Raw genomic sequence first — 17297 nt, 5'->3', positions numbered from 1 at the left:
CAGAACCTCATTTCTGTGGAACTGGATATTGTTTTCTTTAGTAACATATAACAGACTCTATATCTCTCTCCATCCTCCTCTTTTCTGATAGATTATAACGTAACCCTATTGTAAGATATGAATAGTTAAGTAGTTAAGTTGGGGTTAGTTAACTGGTTATGGTTAAATGTAGGAATAGTGCTTTGTTTAAGCTGTCCAAGTGAGTTTGTGTGTGTGTGTGTGTGACCTGGTTTTAGGGTTAGAATTGGGTTTATTTTAGTGTCCTCAGTAAGAGTGCTACACGAGAATGTGTGTGTCCTTTGTTACTTTTTCTCTCATGTCTTTGGTCTCCATGAGGACTACTAGACCAAAACCTGGTCCTAATGAGGCACAACCTCCTTTCTGAAGAACTGGTTAGGACTAAGATGTAAATTGTGGTTAGGTTAAGCATTAACTGGTTAAGGTTAAGTTTAGAAATAAGACTTTGGTTAAGATGTCCAAATGAATGAAAATCAAAAGAATAGCTGTGAAAACCTGTGTGTGTGTGTGTGTACGCGCGCGCGTAAACCCCTCCCACCACTGAAGCTGGGACACAGTCAATAGTTTAAGTCGGAGCGCGCACACCTACATACACTGACACGCAGCATCCATCCATACATGCAGACAGACAGACAGACAGATGGAGCTGATGTAGCTGCACTGCTGCGCCACATGGACTGAACGCAGTGACTTACTCCAGTGCGTCAGTTTGGATCTTGCGCTTGGATCTTTGGATCGAGACTCTGCGGAGTGAAAATGTGGAGATACACGAACCTGTTCGCCTGTCTGTTGCTGTTGTGTAAGGATGCGGCTTCACAGAGCAAGGTAAAACATGGTCTCAGTCAAGATCTGCTCCCTTTATTTACCCGATTTAGTGCACGGCTGAATTGTAATTACTGCGTAAATCAGAGTTGTTGTGTCGGCATGTTCGTGTTCTCTTCTCTCTAACTTTACACCTGTAAACAAGTAAACAAGTGTCTTTTTGACATCCAAGTCTCCCAGGTCAGACATTTAGGTTTTGTATCTAAAGGCAGGAGATGATTCACTTGAGTCCACTTAATCCGGCAGACGACGGTTCTTGTGTGACATGAGTGTAACAATAGGTTGATGTAATGATACCTCTGTGTGGGTACGATGGTACCCTGCTATCTAATATCTGCTTGGCCTTGTTTGTGCAGCTGCTGGACTCCAGTAACCCCCCATCCACACACACAACCCCACTGTCCCTCAGCCTTAAGCTACACACACACACACACTGTCAAACTGCCAGAAGATGAAACACATGTACACACTGACCAGAGGAACTGCTGTATATAACCAAGTATGGTGTGTGTGTGTGTGTGTGTGTCAGTGAAGTGTGTGTGTGTCAGTGAAGTGTGTGTGTGTGTCAGTGAAGTGTGTGTGTGTCAGTGTGTGTGTGTGTGTGTGTGTCTTTGTAGTGTCATGCGTCATGTGGACAAACGCATCTCACTGCGTGCTTTGGTTTGTATGGGTTGTTTTTCCATAAGTGTCTAGTTACACATACACACTCAGTCACCTCGGCGACACAGCTGTGAACTCACTGATGCATTTAACATTGAATTGAATTGAATTGAATTGAATTGAATTGAACATCTACAGCTATTTAAGTTTCAAAGACTTCATTCTCCAAGTGTGATACTAATATTATTCTCCCGTAAAGAAGACATGAACGTCATGACTCTGATTGCTGATTGTTATTTCTATTTTGACACTGTTTTTGGATTATGTCCAGTGATGTTTGACCAGTATTGGGCCGAAATTGATACTAAGTATCGCACTGGGTCATCTCTAGAATAGAGTAGAATCCGGAGAAGGTCCATGGATGTTGTAAAGGAGGACATGAGGACAGTTGGTGTCACAGAAGAGGACAGACGGAGGCAGATGATCCGCTGTGGTGCCTCGTAAGAGGAGAAGCTGAAAGAAGAAAACTAGAAAAGACCATAATGGAAATTTATTTCTATTGTATAAGACAATGGAATTTGTGGTGGATTCTGACACAAACAACACAAAATACCTCTGAAAGATCGTCTGTGCAGCTCTTCCTTTCTTGGATTGACAGTTTTTAGCAGCTCTTTCTCCTGGTGTTACTGAAGAGTGAGCACATGGCTGGAGCTGTATGTCAGTCCGGAACTCACATGTACGTGGATCGTTTGCCAACGGTGACACTGTCAGTGCAGTATTTAATATTATGACAAATACGTATACGTATCTGGTGAAGCAGTGAGATTATTTGACTTTTAAATTCCAGCGTCTTTGTTCACTGGTTTTAAATGTCAGAAAAAGAGCTTAAAACTTCAAACTCTCTTAAAACACAAAGGGTTAGATGACTTAGATGAATATGTGATGTGAAATTAGAAAGAAATTGTGTTGTGTCTGCAGCTGTGTCTCAGAAGTGGATCATCCAATAAACACAAGGTCACTGGTTTGATCCCTGTTCCAAATGGGAAAGTGCCCTTGGGCAATACACTGAACCCCACACTGACAGCTGCACCAGAGACTGGTGACTGAGTGATGTGTGTGTGGATAATGAGTGTGAATGAGTGAAGGCAGTTTCCTGTGCAATGAAAAGCTCAGTGTTGTCAGGACCAGAAAAGACTGATTTAATTCCAGTGGATGTACAAGTTAGTTAGAGCAACATTATAGCACTATTTAAAAAATACAGCTGTGAAAGCAGATGTTTATCATACACTGTTTTGTCTCCTCTTCTGTTCTGTTAGTGTGGAAGATTTAAAATAACCGAATAAAATGTACACCTGCAATATCTCAAAACAGCCTTTTCTGACATCACTCACTCTCCCACACCAAAGTCGACAGTTTACATCAGAGCACACAGGAGCGTCCTCCATCAGTCTCTCTTACGTTCAGTTCACTGTTCATCTTATATGTTGTGTGTTGTCTGGTTTGGGTTGAAGTGGGCTGAGAGCTGATGGAGGGAGAGTGGGGAGCAGGGGGGCGTGGTCTGGGTGTGGAGTCTGACACAGTTGCAGCTGTGTGAGACGAGACGAGAGAACGATGATGTGGTGACATGAAAGGGGGAGGAGTCTGGGAGAACGAGCCAGTACATATACAGTATAGCCCAATATACAATACAGTAGTTTGTGATTTCATTTCTTTCCGTTACTATGTAACATGTCATGTCTGTTGCCAAGTGCCAGAGTCTTCTAACCTCCTGATGTCACTCATGTCAGGACAGTGAAGAAGAGCAGGGCGGGACTGCATTTGTTGCCTTATATGATTGTCGTGCTTCCCAAAATAAAAATGGTACGAGTGTCACTTAACATTACAATAGTTAGTGCTGGCATCAGCCTCAAGAGTAGTCACTGTTTACATTTATTCAACGTTCTCGTTGGAGTAATAAATGACTTTGCATTCAGCTTTAGTGTCTTTAAGTCCAGAGCCAGTGATTAAGCTAACTGTCGCTGCTGGTGGATTTATACTCAATTCAAATATACACCATGAATGTTCTTTTATAAAAAGATCTGATATAGGTAGTTCATATATAGCACCATCATTTACTGTCAAATACTGAATACCCCAGTGATGCATCTGCATTATACCAAGTGTGTATGTTCTCTCCACGTGTCCACGGGTTCTCCCGTTTCCTCCCACAGTCACAAACATGCAGACGTTCATTGGACGCTCTAACGTGACCGTAGCTGTGTGTAGTTGTTGGTCTCTGTGTGTCCAGGGTGTGACCTTTCCCACTATGTCAGTGTGGAGTGGAATCATGGAGAGATCACTAATGAACTCAAATCTCTGTGGTTGCAGACTCTGCTGGACTATTACAGTGTGCCCGTCTCGCCAGGATTGTGTGGACCAGGCGTTTGTTGCAGCCAAAAATATGCTTGAGTTCATATTTTAACAATTCAGTTAACCAAGAATAATTGACAGATGAACTGTTAGTGAAATGTTTTGTTATTTGCAGCCAGTTTTCTACTGCAAGCCACCGAAAACCACCCAAACTCTGTAAGTGATGAACATTATGGTTAGTTAGTGTTGTATAAATCACAAAGAGCAGAGTGAACAGCAAACAAGCTCCATCTGTAGTTTAAAGAAGAGAATCTTTGTTCAAACTGTGAGATGCTGTCACACAATAATAACCCACTGTAAATAAGATTTATTTATGTTGCATTAACTCATTTAATGTCAAGTGTTACAAGCTGCAGCATTTAGATGAAACATTTGATGAATTGCAATTATTCACAGCAAATTCTGTGGTTATTTGTTTTTCAACACCACAATGCTGCATTCAAGTTTCATAACATTATTTGATTTCAGAACCTGTTATGATGTTTAAACAGGAACTAGTCCCACTTCACACATGCACAGAGCAGAGGCACAGGGTCCACTGCAGCTCATCTCCACTAGCACAAACATGGCTCGTAGGACACAGGACTTGCTGGTCTACTCACATGAACAAGTTCAAACACTGACACAATCATATCATTTACTCAACACACAAAGCTAAAATATCTGCTTTTCTTCATGGGATTTGGTGTGAGGGTAAGGGTTAGTGTGAGAGACACAAAGTGGTGACACATGCGCTGGTTGCCTGTTGGAAAAATCTCGAGCTACAATATGCATTTAAAGAACGAGGGATGGGCACGAGTATTTGATTATTCAATCGCGTACCAGATTATAACAAGTTGATCACTTACTGTGACTAAACATTAAAACACAAAAAGATGCTCTTATATATTCATATTGCATTTTTAAAAACTAAAAATATTTCTACTTTGTGTTGCATCCCTTATCACAAGGAGGCAGCGAGTGGACGTGTGTGTGTTTGCAGAAGTGATGAAATTCAAGCTGCTCCTCTAAGCTCAACACACTGTAGATCCAGCTAAAGTCCTGAAATTTACCAGGGTCTTTGAATGCATCTTGTTAGCTGCTCCTGTTACTGCAACAATCTCACCCCATTGTGGAATCATCATTTCATAGAGAACATAGAGTCCACAGAGAGCGTGTGGACACATAAACAGAGCTAACAGGAATGTAGAAGTGTCTTCTAATTAACGTCTCTGTGTTAATGTGTGTGTGTGTGTGTTTGTCTCTGCCCTCGACCTCACGGCTGAGCTCACATTTAAGGCTTTAGTTAAATTCCTCCTTTGTACCAAGTTTGTTTATCATACATGCAGCTAATTAGGTTTAAGAATATGAGCTGCAGACATTTCACAGACCTTCTATATGGGGAAAGTCCCCAAATCACAACATCGGTCGTGACAAGAGAGCTGTAATATTTTTGATTAACACAATGAATGATTTCCAAGAGCGGTTTAGTAAGAGACTTACAACTTCTAACTAATGTTATTTCAAAACATACATCAAAAATCAAAAATCTGTCTCTCTCAACTTTGTTTGGAGACCCAAAAAGTCTCTCCCATGAGCCATCTGTGGGAACCACTGCTTTAGAATCATCATCTGATGACTTCAGGCTGCTTTGAGCTGGTGTTTTTTGTGCGTTTGTGGGAAACAATCAAAAGGGGGCAGGGCTGGATGTGATGAGTGGTTGAATTAGCTGTAGGTCGAAACAAGAATCCCAGTGCTGCAGTGCACTGACTTTAGTGAGGTAAGAACACACAGTCCCGGCCATAACAACTCAGTTAGATTAAAAAAACAATGGTACACAACCGGCATAATGATTTCTTTCAGGCTTTCGGTTTTGTTTTGCCGTTGTACTCGATTAACTGATTAACTATATGACTAGTTTGTTCAGAATCAGCTGTTTATTACAGAATCACAGAAAAAAGCAACTATTCAGTACAGCTGAGCAGATGCAGAGGCTAAAATCATATTCAATATTTCATCATGATATCACAAAACAAATATTAGTATCAGTGCCATATTCCAACTGATCTCCTTCAACACTGGTTTCAGTATCTCACTGTATGTCACCACCTCACTCATGTTTCAATGGTTTAGAATTTCCCATTTAATCTATGAACTGTCCTCGTAAGAACGGAAGCACACAGATCAGAAAAGTGTGTTTGATTGACAGGAAGCTATCTTTCACTGAGCATGTGCAGGCTGTTGTGTAAACTAAATTCCAAATGAATGTTACTTTGTACCAGGAAAGTAACGTCGAGCCTGACGGGAGCTCACCTCTCATCATATAAGCCCTAACCCTCGTGACCTTTGGAGGAGACTGGGCCTGTCATAAACCACAGGACAGACACACATGTGCTATCACTTCACACACACGTGGTCCTGCCCTTATAGAACGGAGAACTAATATGAGGTAATATGGAATATTGACATTTCTGCACAAATACTTCAACTGAACTGAAAATTCCCCCATTTCTCACAGAGTAATATTTCCTTGTTGCTGTGAGTGAAAGAGAAACATTTGTTCTTCCTCTAACAGATGAACACACACAGAACATGAAATAACATAATATGTCCGTTTATTTAGTTTAATACTCATCTTCTCTCTGGTTTGGAGGTGTTTTTGTTCATCTGATATCATTTTGCTCTTTTGAAATTGAAATTCACAAATTACATTTTGACGTATGACACATTGACGGAGAAACAAAACCCAGCTATTCTCAAACATTACGGTCAAACACTGGGGCGCTGGTGGATGAGTGGTGGAGTGCGTTGTCTTTTAACTGGAGGGTTGACCACTAATATGGATGAACGCCACTGCTGTTACTTCGACATTTAAGACTCGTCTTTTGTCCCTCCCAACACTGCTGTCCTACTCTTGCTCATACAGTGTATTGTGAGTCTCAGTAGGGAAACGTTTGTGTGTATCATATTTTAATTGTATTACAGTTTTGGCAAACATGCACTCTAGCGGTCTGTCCAAGGCTTAACGAAGGTGAGGAGGAGGAGGAGGAGGGAGGAGCTAGGGGTTCATTAGTGGAGGAATGTATGTGGAGTGTGTGTGTGTGTGTGTGTGTGTGTGTGTGCGTGCATGCTTTCCCATCCATTATTGCAGACTTATTCTGATAAAGGGCAAGAGTCCCATGTCAAGTGAAAAGGCACAACGTTGACAAATGCTGCAGCCACATGAAAACAGGGTGGATTAGCAGATCAGACCTCTTGAGCAGAACTCATGTCTATGATCCTGCTGGGCCACATTGTTCAAGCCCAGCTGAACAGTGACTGCTGCATAGCAACATGAGCTTAAGTTGCTTTAAGATGGAGAAGTCAATGAAATTCCAGGCAGATTAACGTTGGTAAGCTTAACTACAGGAGAGATATTTGTATTGTCATGACTCTGAATCACAGCTGCCTCCTCCTCCTGCTCCTCCTCCTCCTCCTCCTCCTCCACCTCCTCCTCCTCCTGTCAAATCAAATGTGCCAGTATACCCAGCAGACTGCTCTGCATCTGTGGACCTAGCAGCATGAGCATTCAATTCTTACTTTGAGCTTTAAGTCACTGAGTTTGGCCTTTCAAATGAAGTCAAGTTACAGGTCAAAAGGTCACGACTCAAACATGAACTTACGTCTGATCGACTGCTGCGGCCTTCAACACATGCATACACATACACAACACATGCATACACAACATGCAGCGACTGTAATGATATTTGACCATTTATTGTATAACATTTTGCTTCTTAACCCTTTTCCATTGCTACGTTTAAATATACAGTGTACAGACGGTATAAGAATGTGCAATAAAGAGTGTCTTATAAGCTTTTTCAGCACAACCCAGGAAATCTGTATGTAAACACACCTGAGCAAAAAGTAGTCCGAATGTTTAAAGTCGGATTTAATTTAAAACAAAGTTTTTTATAAACAAAAAGATAAGAAAAGAAAAGAAAAACTAGTATCATGTCTGTCTATTTTGTGACTTCTGCACAATTATTGCTACTTTCTATCACTACTAAACATGCATAACTGTGACTCAACAACACATAAGGAGACATAAAAAAAGCATTTTTTAAAGCCTGAATATGTGACCTGTAAACACGCCCCCCAGGATGTCCATATAAGGAGTTGTGTTTTATTCCCAGGGTGGGTGCACCTGCGGGAGCACTAAGGGTTAAAGCAATCACCGCTGGTGCTTTGTTTTCTGTGTATGAAGAAAGCTGTGAACATGGCCTGACAATCAGTGGCCAGCTGGTGATGCATGACTGTGTTTGTCTCAGGGCTTTTCCTCTGAGTCACGCAGGCTAACAACCAAAAGAAGGGAAACGTGGCTCATTTTCAGGGTTACTTTCCTTCCCTTGCTTTTGTTTCCCTGCAACAGCATTGGATTTATTATTCATGGGAGTCCAGCATGGGTGAGACCAGTGGAATAGATGACTGGAAAGACTAACCACCGGAGGAAGGAAGTGCACAGCTCTGCATGCAGTGTGTCTTAATATTTACTCAACCCCACCCCATAATTTATGTGCTTGAATAAATCAGGTCTAAATATCTTTGTCTTCCAAGTTATATTCTTATACAGCACCACAGGCTGCTTATGTCTGTCTTTCTTTCTTTCTTTCTTTCTTTCTTTCTTTCTTTCTTTCTTTCTTTCTTTCTTTCTTTCTTCTTTTCAATAACTTCAATAAAAAAACGAATTATAATGTTTTCATTGAAAGCCCTGGACACACAGATCCATCTACAATGTCTGGCCTATGCTGCCTCTAAAGACTTGTTAACTCATCACAGGAAGTAGGGATGGGATAATGTACTATTCCATGTGTATTTTAAGTGTCCATCTGTAATAAAAACCTTTTTAGAATATGTTGATATGCTGTTGATATTGACATGCAGTACGCCACTAACTACTATGGTATATATGACATTAATAACAATACAGTTTTTGTGCCTCCTGCGTTTTAAATAGCGGCACTTGTGTTCGAAGTTTACCTGCACATACGTAGCTATTACCATCTTACATACAGTAAGTGTGACACAAGTCATCCTGATCTGTTCAGATGTTGTTGAGATATTATAAGAAAGGGTTGTTTTCTTACCAACATGAAATGGGAACACACTTGTGTCACTAACATCACAGAAAGATTCACATTCATCCTTAAAGAACTGGAGACAGGAAGTTGCTAACAGGACAAACTTACAGATGAACCCACTGTGATGAAAACATGACCTCCTTGGTGGAGGTTAAAAAAAGAAAAACGTGTCCACATATGAATCTACTATTTGTCGTACTGGCTAAAAACAAAGTCATATTTTGTCTTTTGCAGTCTGAAATGCTGAATGTTACTTTGCATAAAGAGTAAGAATCAACATCTGGACAGATGTGAGGAATGTAAAAATGCATTCTAATGCCAGATGTGAGATGAACTCGGCCTCTAACAGCGATCGTTTAAAGAAGATTCAATCTGTTCTACTTAAATTGTAAAATGAATGTTTTGTTGCCTCTAGATCTTTGGGGAGAGCGAGTCCGTCCGCATGACATCAGAGGGTTCAGACTGCCGCTGTAAGTGCATCATGCGGCCTCTAAGCAAGGACGCCTGCCAGCGGCTGAAAAGCGGCGCCGTCCGTGTGGAGGACTTCTACACGGTGGAGACAGTCAGCTCCGGATCAGACTGTAAATGCTCGTGCACGGCACCGCCGTCCTCCCTCAACCCCTGTGAGAATGAGTGGAAGATGGAGAAGCTGAAGAAACAGGCGCCGGAGTTGCTAAAGGTGAACATGTAGCATAGATGATGTATCATAGATGAACTAGTACTGCATGTACTGCATGTACTGTATGTTCCTGTATGTTCCTGTATGTTCCTGTATGTTTGATCTGACTGCACTTAACCTATGGATCACCCCAATCTCTTAAGGAAGTAATTACGCTTGAAAAAACCGACTGAGAGTCTGTGTGCTGCTCACTGAGTGGAACGAGCCACTTAAGTGATTGCTGCAGTTCAACCTGTGAGCACTGTGTTGATGAGACTGCAACTGATGCAAGTCATTTGCATTTTCTGGCCTGAATGAGCAGCTCCAGTCTATGGTGGACCTCCTCGAGGGGACGCTTTACAGCATGGATCTACTGAAAGTGCACTCCTACATCAATAAAGTCATGTCACAGATGAACACGCTGGAGGAGGTAAGCAACAAAACGCTTCCTCACATGCTTTACACTTAACGGCGTGGCTGGAGACGTTGTATCGAGATGATGCTGTTCCTCTTGCAGACCATCAAGACTAACCTGACCCGGGAGAATGAGTTTGTGCGAGACAGCATGACGAGCCTCACCAACCAGTTCAAGAAGTACGAGAACTACTCCAACGTCATGATGAGCATCAAGAAGGAGATCTCCAGCCTCAGCCTGCAGCTGCTGCAGAAGGACTCTGCTGAGACTAAAGCTCAGGTTACATTTGGTCGTGAGCGTCCTTGACTAGAAATATCTCAGATTAACTAGTGCTGGGCAGTATACCCAAAACTGTTTTTTTATTATGACTATTTTTCATAGGCTGTATAGCAAAACACTATTCGGGGGGGAGGGGCCAAATGAATCCTAAGGGCTTAGCTGATGAAGTGATGTGGTAGTAATAGCAGGTGTCGAGTGGCGTCTGTTCTACCTGCAACTGAAGGTAGAACAGAGCGACAGCGAAAAGAAAAACTGTGTCTGTTGTTTGGAAGTTTTTTTGGGTTTAAAAAGTCTGACGTGGACCAAACAACGATTTAGTGCAAATGTTGTTGGGCTTAAGTTGTTGGAAGCGGGTTAGGGTTCGGATTAAACACAAATTACAGACTATAGCTTTTGATAAAACAAAAACCTGAAGAAGAGTGGAAAGTAAACTGTAAACACTTCATAGCTTCAGGACAGACTTTAGATTTCTATCAAGTCATATTCATTCACAACACACATGCGTATTAAAGAAATCAACTGTAAACACTTTATAGCTTAAGGTTCTCACTATGTAATTAGAATTTTGTGGTTTTTTCTTTTGGATTTTAGCCCTTCCTTACCCCACACACACACACACACACACACACACACACACACACACACAGATACTCTCCACAGAACATTTGTAGAAAGACAAAAACAGTTCTATTATAGAGTTAATATTATTAAAGTATCTTGTGTGGTAATGTTCCATCAATGAACATGAACTTTAAAACCACACACACACACACACACACGTGTCATAAAAAACAATGATTTATTTTTTCCCAGATTGTCCAGCCCTCGTGTGGGTGGATAATTCCATGTTGTGTCACATGACGTCGTGTCCTAACAGAGTGTGATATGCATTTGCTTTTCACAGGATACTAATGGTGCAAAAACTGTAAAAGCACTCAACAAAAAGGCGTCTGCTGTCAAACCTCCTCTGAAACCACCCAAAGAAAAGGTTGTTAAGGTTGTCACAAAAGAGGTTGTTAAACCTGGGAAAGCAGTCAAGCCCAACCCTACAGCCAAAGCCAAGGTGGCCGGCCACCAGCCTGGTGTGGTGAGGGGCATCACGTACTACAAGGCTGCCAAGGCCAGTGATGGAGAGCATGGAGAAGGTGAGAGGTTTTAACACTCACACATGAGCTGAGTTTGCTCTCCCATCTGTGTGTGTGTGTGTGTGTGTGTGTGTGTGTAGGGGGGGTTCTGCCACACTGGAATTTGCTGCTATGTGTGAATGTAAGAGTGAATCTGTATGTTGTGGAGGATAAAGCAGTACACAACGTTTTCTGTCTGTAATTGTGGTGCTTTTTTTAACCCGGGTAATCCACATCTGTGTGGCTAACAATACAAGATTTACTCCTCTGTTGCTGTAAAAAAGCTGCTGTAGTCTGGGTGGGATTGGATTGCTGCTGTAGTCTGGGTGGGATTGGATTGCTGCTGCACATTCAGAGAGCAGGAAATCCAAATCTTTTATTGACAAAATACAGGGAGGTGTTGCAATGCTGTGTTAATGGAGCACTGCCATGTCCATGATATGCCTCAGCTTCACTCCTCACAACAATGTCTCTTTAAGTCTAGTTGAATGAATAGGTATGCTGCATTTGCACAGGGCGCACACACACACACACACACACACAGTCCAGAAACAGGAAGTGGTAGTATTATTATTATTATTATTTGTGTGGTAGCTGCTGACCACAGTTCTCACCTGTACAGTGGACGTTGTGTTCTGTGTTGCAGAAATAATAGAAATGTGAAATTCTCTCATATTATTATATAGAACACATGTATTACTGCACGTGTAGAGAACAGTATGATATCTTCATCACGATCAACATGTTTAAAGGCATCTTTGATCTCTATAGTAATCAAGTAACAATCAAATACAGGATGTGTCCCATCTGCTTCACTAAATCCAGATGGAAGTCACGTCCGTTATTTATGAGCGATCTTCTTCTTTCATGGGCTCTTCACACTTTGGTTAAAACAGGTTTATTGTGGAGGCGAGTTGGGTTCAGTGGCAGGTCCTGAGCATAAACATCTGCTGTAATCTGACGATTCTCTCCACCCCAGCCTTCACTGGGTCCATGTGTTCATGTCGTGTCAGGAGATTCTTATGCTGCAGCGCTGTAATCTCATCACATCTGTGTGGCAGCACAGGATCAGAAGGAGAGCAGCCGCTCACTCTGTCAGGATCATCTTTGATTTATTATCTCAACATCAGCGCAGTGTACTGTACATCGACGTTTGAAACTACAAAACAGGAAGAAGGATTTTTTTCAATCTATTGTTGGTGGCTTTCCGCTCTTAAGACCATCAGAGGATGCAAATGTTCTTTGTACCATCAACAGACATGAGGTCATCGATGCGACTGGTCCACATCTAAAGGCAAAGCTATTAACGTGATCCAAATGGCAGACTAAACCCTTTCATCGGCCTTCATGAAAGGATGAGATGCAATGAAATCTCTTCTCAAAGGCACCGATGACGCTGTACTGTATTGTTCACAAGATGCTTCTAATTAGCTTCACATCTAAATCGGTTTCTGAAGAAGAGCTGTTTTCATTTGGTTTGGTTTCATTGCATTTGGTTTTAGCTTTTACTGAAAAAAAAACCAAAAAAACAAATCTCACAGTGAATCTTGGTTCCTTTCTTATTCTCTCCATGTGCACATGGGTTTTCTGTGTTTTCTGATTTCCTCCCACAGTCCAAACACATACAGAGGTTACATTAACTGTAAATATGAACATGGGTTGTTGGGCGTGACCAGAAACCCGTCAAGATCCCGACAAGTCTTAAATACGTCTTATGGAGCATTTACTGTGTGGTCTGTGCTGTGAACGCTTTACTGGTTTAGAGCTGAATTTGAAAAGAGACCACAGCCCTTCACACTACAGCCTCATACTGTGTAATAACGAGAACAGGAAGCAGCTTGTTTACAGCATTACTGTCCTGTCTGTCCTTGTTTTATCAAATGAAGAATTTGTTCATCCTTTTATCTTCGGCCTGATTTTCACCCTCATCTCTTCCTTGGCAGAGAACGCTGCCAAAACCTTCACAGTCCACCACGTCACAGAAAGCCAGTCTGAGGATGGAGGAGCTGAAATGATCCTGGAAGCTGTGGAGGCGTCTGTGGCTGAGCCCACTGACACCACAGCAACAACAACCACCACCACCACAACAACACCCACAACCACCACAACCACCACCACTGCACCCACAACCACCACAACCACCACAACCACGGCGGCGTCTGAAAATCCAGCTCCAACCATCGTGCTGATGCTCGACAACTCCAACAACAACAGTCGCCCCACTCTTCACAGAGCAGGTGTGTGTGTGTGTGTGTGTGTGTGTGTGTGTGGGTACACAGTGACAGCGTCTGGGTTCACGCTGCCAACAAATCTTTGACTGTGAAATTGATTTAACTAATCTCATTTTAATGCCAGCCACTCTCCCCCAGGCTAACAAGGGAAATGTTCCGCTTGTTTCTTCCAGGGAAGATCCTCAACTGTGAGGGGACTCTGGAATCCATCGAGCAGCCACAGAAACAGCACAGTTATGGGCGTAATGAGGGAGCCTGGATGAAGGATCCTCTGGCCAAAGACAACAAGATTTATGTCACTAATTATTACTATGGTAACAACCTGGTGGAGTTCCGTAACCTGGACAACTTCAAACAAGGTGCGCTTCATTTGGGTCTTTTTTAAAGAGTAACTTTTCAGGTGTATCTAGAAATGTTATTTTCTAATCCAGAAGCAAATCTTCAAGTCTTGAAATGATATATTGTGAGAAATGGCACACTGACGGTCTCTCTGGTCAAACACAGCAGCATTCAAATGGTGCCATCAGCTTCCTTTTATTTATTGATGACACCCAAGTAGCAAGTGAGTGAAAATACTCTTTAAAGACTCTTTAAAGAGTCTTTAAAGAGTATTTTCACTTTTTTGGTGCTTGGAATGAGAGAGGAATTTGGCCTGAGCAGCAGATGAATCCAGACACTGGTGGTAATGGTGACTGATGATCTGGAGGAAGAGGAATGATGAATATGATCATGATGAAGACAGTGATGATGGGAGATGGAGAACACGTGTTACAGCAGCATGAATGAACTAAAAAGACAACTCTAACATAAAAGCTTAACACAAATGACAGCTGGTGGACGCCATGTTGAGGTTTTGAAGCAGAAGTTCAGAGGCATCACATGATATCAGCTGTCAGTCATTGTTAACCATTGAAGTTAATTCAATTGACAGAGTGGTCCAAACTGGCAAACGTCTTGCTGTGAGCCAACGGTGCTCACCGCATGCACCACCATGTGCCCTGCCTTCTGATTTATCTAAATAACACTGACTTATCAAACATGGATCATGAACACTGATTGTCTGCATGGACAGTGAGTCATTTACAATCTAGAGATGTTCATTTAAATAAAGGGCAGTCTAATGTTAAGATGAAGGGTCTCTGGTGAGCCTGTAGTTCAGTGGCCAGATTATATTAGCAGTATTAGCAGATATGCTATCTCAGCGTTTGAATGAATAGTAGTGTTTGATTGTTTGACACCAGCAAGCTCAGTAACTAACCCATGTCTCATGGCTTCAGTGGGAAAGTCAACCTCGTCACACCCAAGTCCACTGAAGAATTGGATTACACTCACTCTCCGATGATCTGCCCTCGTAGGACTGGGATTGTTGATGTAGATGTGTTTTCTTACATGTGCGGTGTCGTGCAGTGTGCTGAGCTCACAGCTGTGTGCGCTTGACTTGGTATCTTGGTCAGTGGTGGTGATGCCTGCTGCTCCCTGACGTGATCTGTCCTTTCAACTGGGCACAGCTGGGAGTGATGGGGGGTGGTGGCAGTGGTAGATCATTATCATGATCTGAATCAGACTTCCTGAGGTTAGAAGGTTAACATAGCAGATGGGATCTTACGTCCTCCAGCGAGCTCCTGTGTGCAGACACAGTATGGCATAGTGAAAACACGGCCTACAGGCTTTGTATATAATCACCACACAGAGGTCTTAAAACACAACATCCAGCTGCAACATGAATGAATGAATGAATGAATGAATGATTCCAGCTACAGTAGATGGATCGAGTCTCATCTTTTAGTAAATCAGAAGGTTTTCCATGGCAAATAGCAGCTATGCTGTAAACAGACTTCATAATAAAGCTATTTTAAACGATATGTTGTTTTTTGTCTTAGGGCGCTGGAGCAACCTTTTCAAATTACCATATAACTGGATTGGAACAGGCCATGTTGTCTATAATGGAGCCTTCTACTACAACAGAGCCTTCACCAAGAACATCATCAAGTATGATCTGAGGATGCGATACGTGGCAGCCTGGACGCTGCTGCATGACGTGGTCTATGAGGACACCACCCCATGGAAGTGGAGGGGTCACTCAGACATTGATTTTGCAGTGGACGAAAGTGGCCTGTGGGTGATCTACCCTTCTGTGGACTATGACTACAACCAGCAGGAGCTGATTGTCATCAGTAAACTGGATCCCGGTGACCTGTCCTTGAAAAAAGAGACGACCTGGAGGACTGGTCTCAAGAGGAACTCTTACGGGAACTGCTTCATCATCTGTGGCGTCTTGTATGCCGTCAATGTGTACAACCAGAAAGAGGGTGAGGTGAACTATGCTTATGACACCCACACCAACAGTGATGCCGTCCCACGCCTGCCCTTCATCAATGAGTTTGCCTATACGACCCAGATTGACTACAACCCCAAGGAAAAGGTTTTGTATGCGTGGGACAACGGCCATCAGCTGACGTATCAGGTTAACTTCCTTGACCAGTGACCACAGCTAGTTTGTGTTCTGAATAAGCGCACGGTAGGCCTGCCAGTATGGCACCTATGTACAGAAAGAACATGCTCAGTATTTGAAAACAAACATGCAGGCATATTGGACTAAACAGGACAGAATCACCAATTCATGCTTGATGTGACCTCACTAAACAACAAACTTACATGCCTCAAAAATGTTTGTACATGATGTTAATAGAATGAGACGTAAACGGTGGAAATAATCGAATGGGTTAATGAGTTAAATTTCATTAGGTTTTATATATCTTCATTTAGAGCTCGTCAGCAGGCGAAAACAAGACATACATACAATAGTTACTGTTGTTGAGCTCAAGGGCTGCATTTATCTCTGTATATGATGTACAGTAGTATATGTAGCAAAAGAGTCAATCGTAATAGAAACCAAAGGGTATTTTTACCAGGATTGGGACTTAGCTGCAGCATGTTCCTCTAGTCTTCAAACAGCAAAACACAGCTGTGAATGAGGGAAGAGGGTGAGTCTGAGGAGATGAGACTGAAGAAACAAGGAAGAATATGACAGACTGGGTTGGAGTAAGAGTTTTCTAATTCCAGAAGATTGCACTATTGCAACATCATGGACACAAGCTGCAGTTATATCACATAGAAGAAGAAGAACAAGAAGAAGATGAAGAGTTAATAAGGGCAGAGCATGCAGCCTACTGTCTGCATACTGTCCACGTTTCTACACTTTTTTATCTGTCTATTCCCATGAGTATGTGCGAGCATGCATGAGAGGACGTGTGCTCGTACCCAAGCATGTAAAACTCAGTGTTCAACAACTATGACAAACTGCAGCAAAGAGAATGGAGACTGACGCTGGACTGACACTGGACTGACGCTGGACTGACGCTGGACTGATGCTGGACTGACGCTGGACTGATGCTGGACTGACGCTGACTGACGACTGACTGGATGCTGACTGACGCTTGACCTGGACTGCTGACTGACGCTGCGCTGAACTGACTGACGCGACTGACTGGACTGGACGACTGACGCTGACGCTGACTGACGCTGGACTGGGACTTGATGGACGCTGGACTGACGCTGGACTGACTGACGCTGGACTGATGCTGACTGACGCTGGACTGACGACTGGACGCTGACTCTGACTGACTGGACTGACGCTGACTG

The 17297-nt window shown here is 42.6% G+C and overlaps 1 protein-coding gene across 1 annotated transcript; it reads left to right on the top strand.

Annotated features, from left to right (window-relative positions):
- The first annotated feature begins 626 nt into the window (after nt 1–626).
- On the top strand, nt 627–17056 carry olfml2a (olfactomedin-like 2A). The gene is made up of 8 exons (XM_044017090.1): nt 627–843; nt 9364–9627; nt 9929–10036; nt 10124–10300; nt 11205–11445; nt 13368–13661; nt 13829–14014; nt 15536–17056. The coding sequence occupies exons 1-8, from the start codon at nt 775–777 to the stop codon at nt 16138–16140; spliced, it is 1944 nt and encodes a 647-aa protein (XP_043873025.1). The 5' UTR covers nt 627–774; the 3' UTR covers nt 16141–17056.
- The last annotated feature ends 241 nt before the right edge of the window (nt 17057–17297 follow it).

The sequence above is a fragment of the Solea senegalensis genome, unplaced genomic scaffold (assembly GCF_019176455.1).
Source record: "Solea senegalensis isolate Sse05_10M unplaced genomic scaffold, IFAPA_SoseM_1 scf7180000015071, whole genome shotgun sequence".
Lineage (NCBI taxonomy): Eukaryota > Metazoa > Chordata > Actinopteri > Pleuronectiformes > Soleidae > Solea > Solea senegalensis.
The sequence above is the reverse complement of the archived record's forward strand: the minus strand, read 5'-3'. Positions and strand labels throughout refer to the sequence as shown.

Bases quoted from the DNA above. Each gene is read 5' to 3' on its own strand.
- olfml2a (XM_044017090.1), top strand. From the start codon at position 775: ATGTGGAGATACACGAACCTGTTCGCCTGTCTGTTGCTGTTGTGTAAG. The intron at 10,037-10,123 runs GTAAGCAACAAA...TTCCTCTTGCAG, and splicing joins AGATGAACACGCTGGAGGAG to ACCATCAAGACTAACCTGAC. The intron at 13,662-13,828 runs GTGTGTGTGTGT...TGTTTCTTCCAG, and splicing joins CCCCACTCTTCACAGAGCAG to GGAAGATCCTCAACTGTGAG.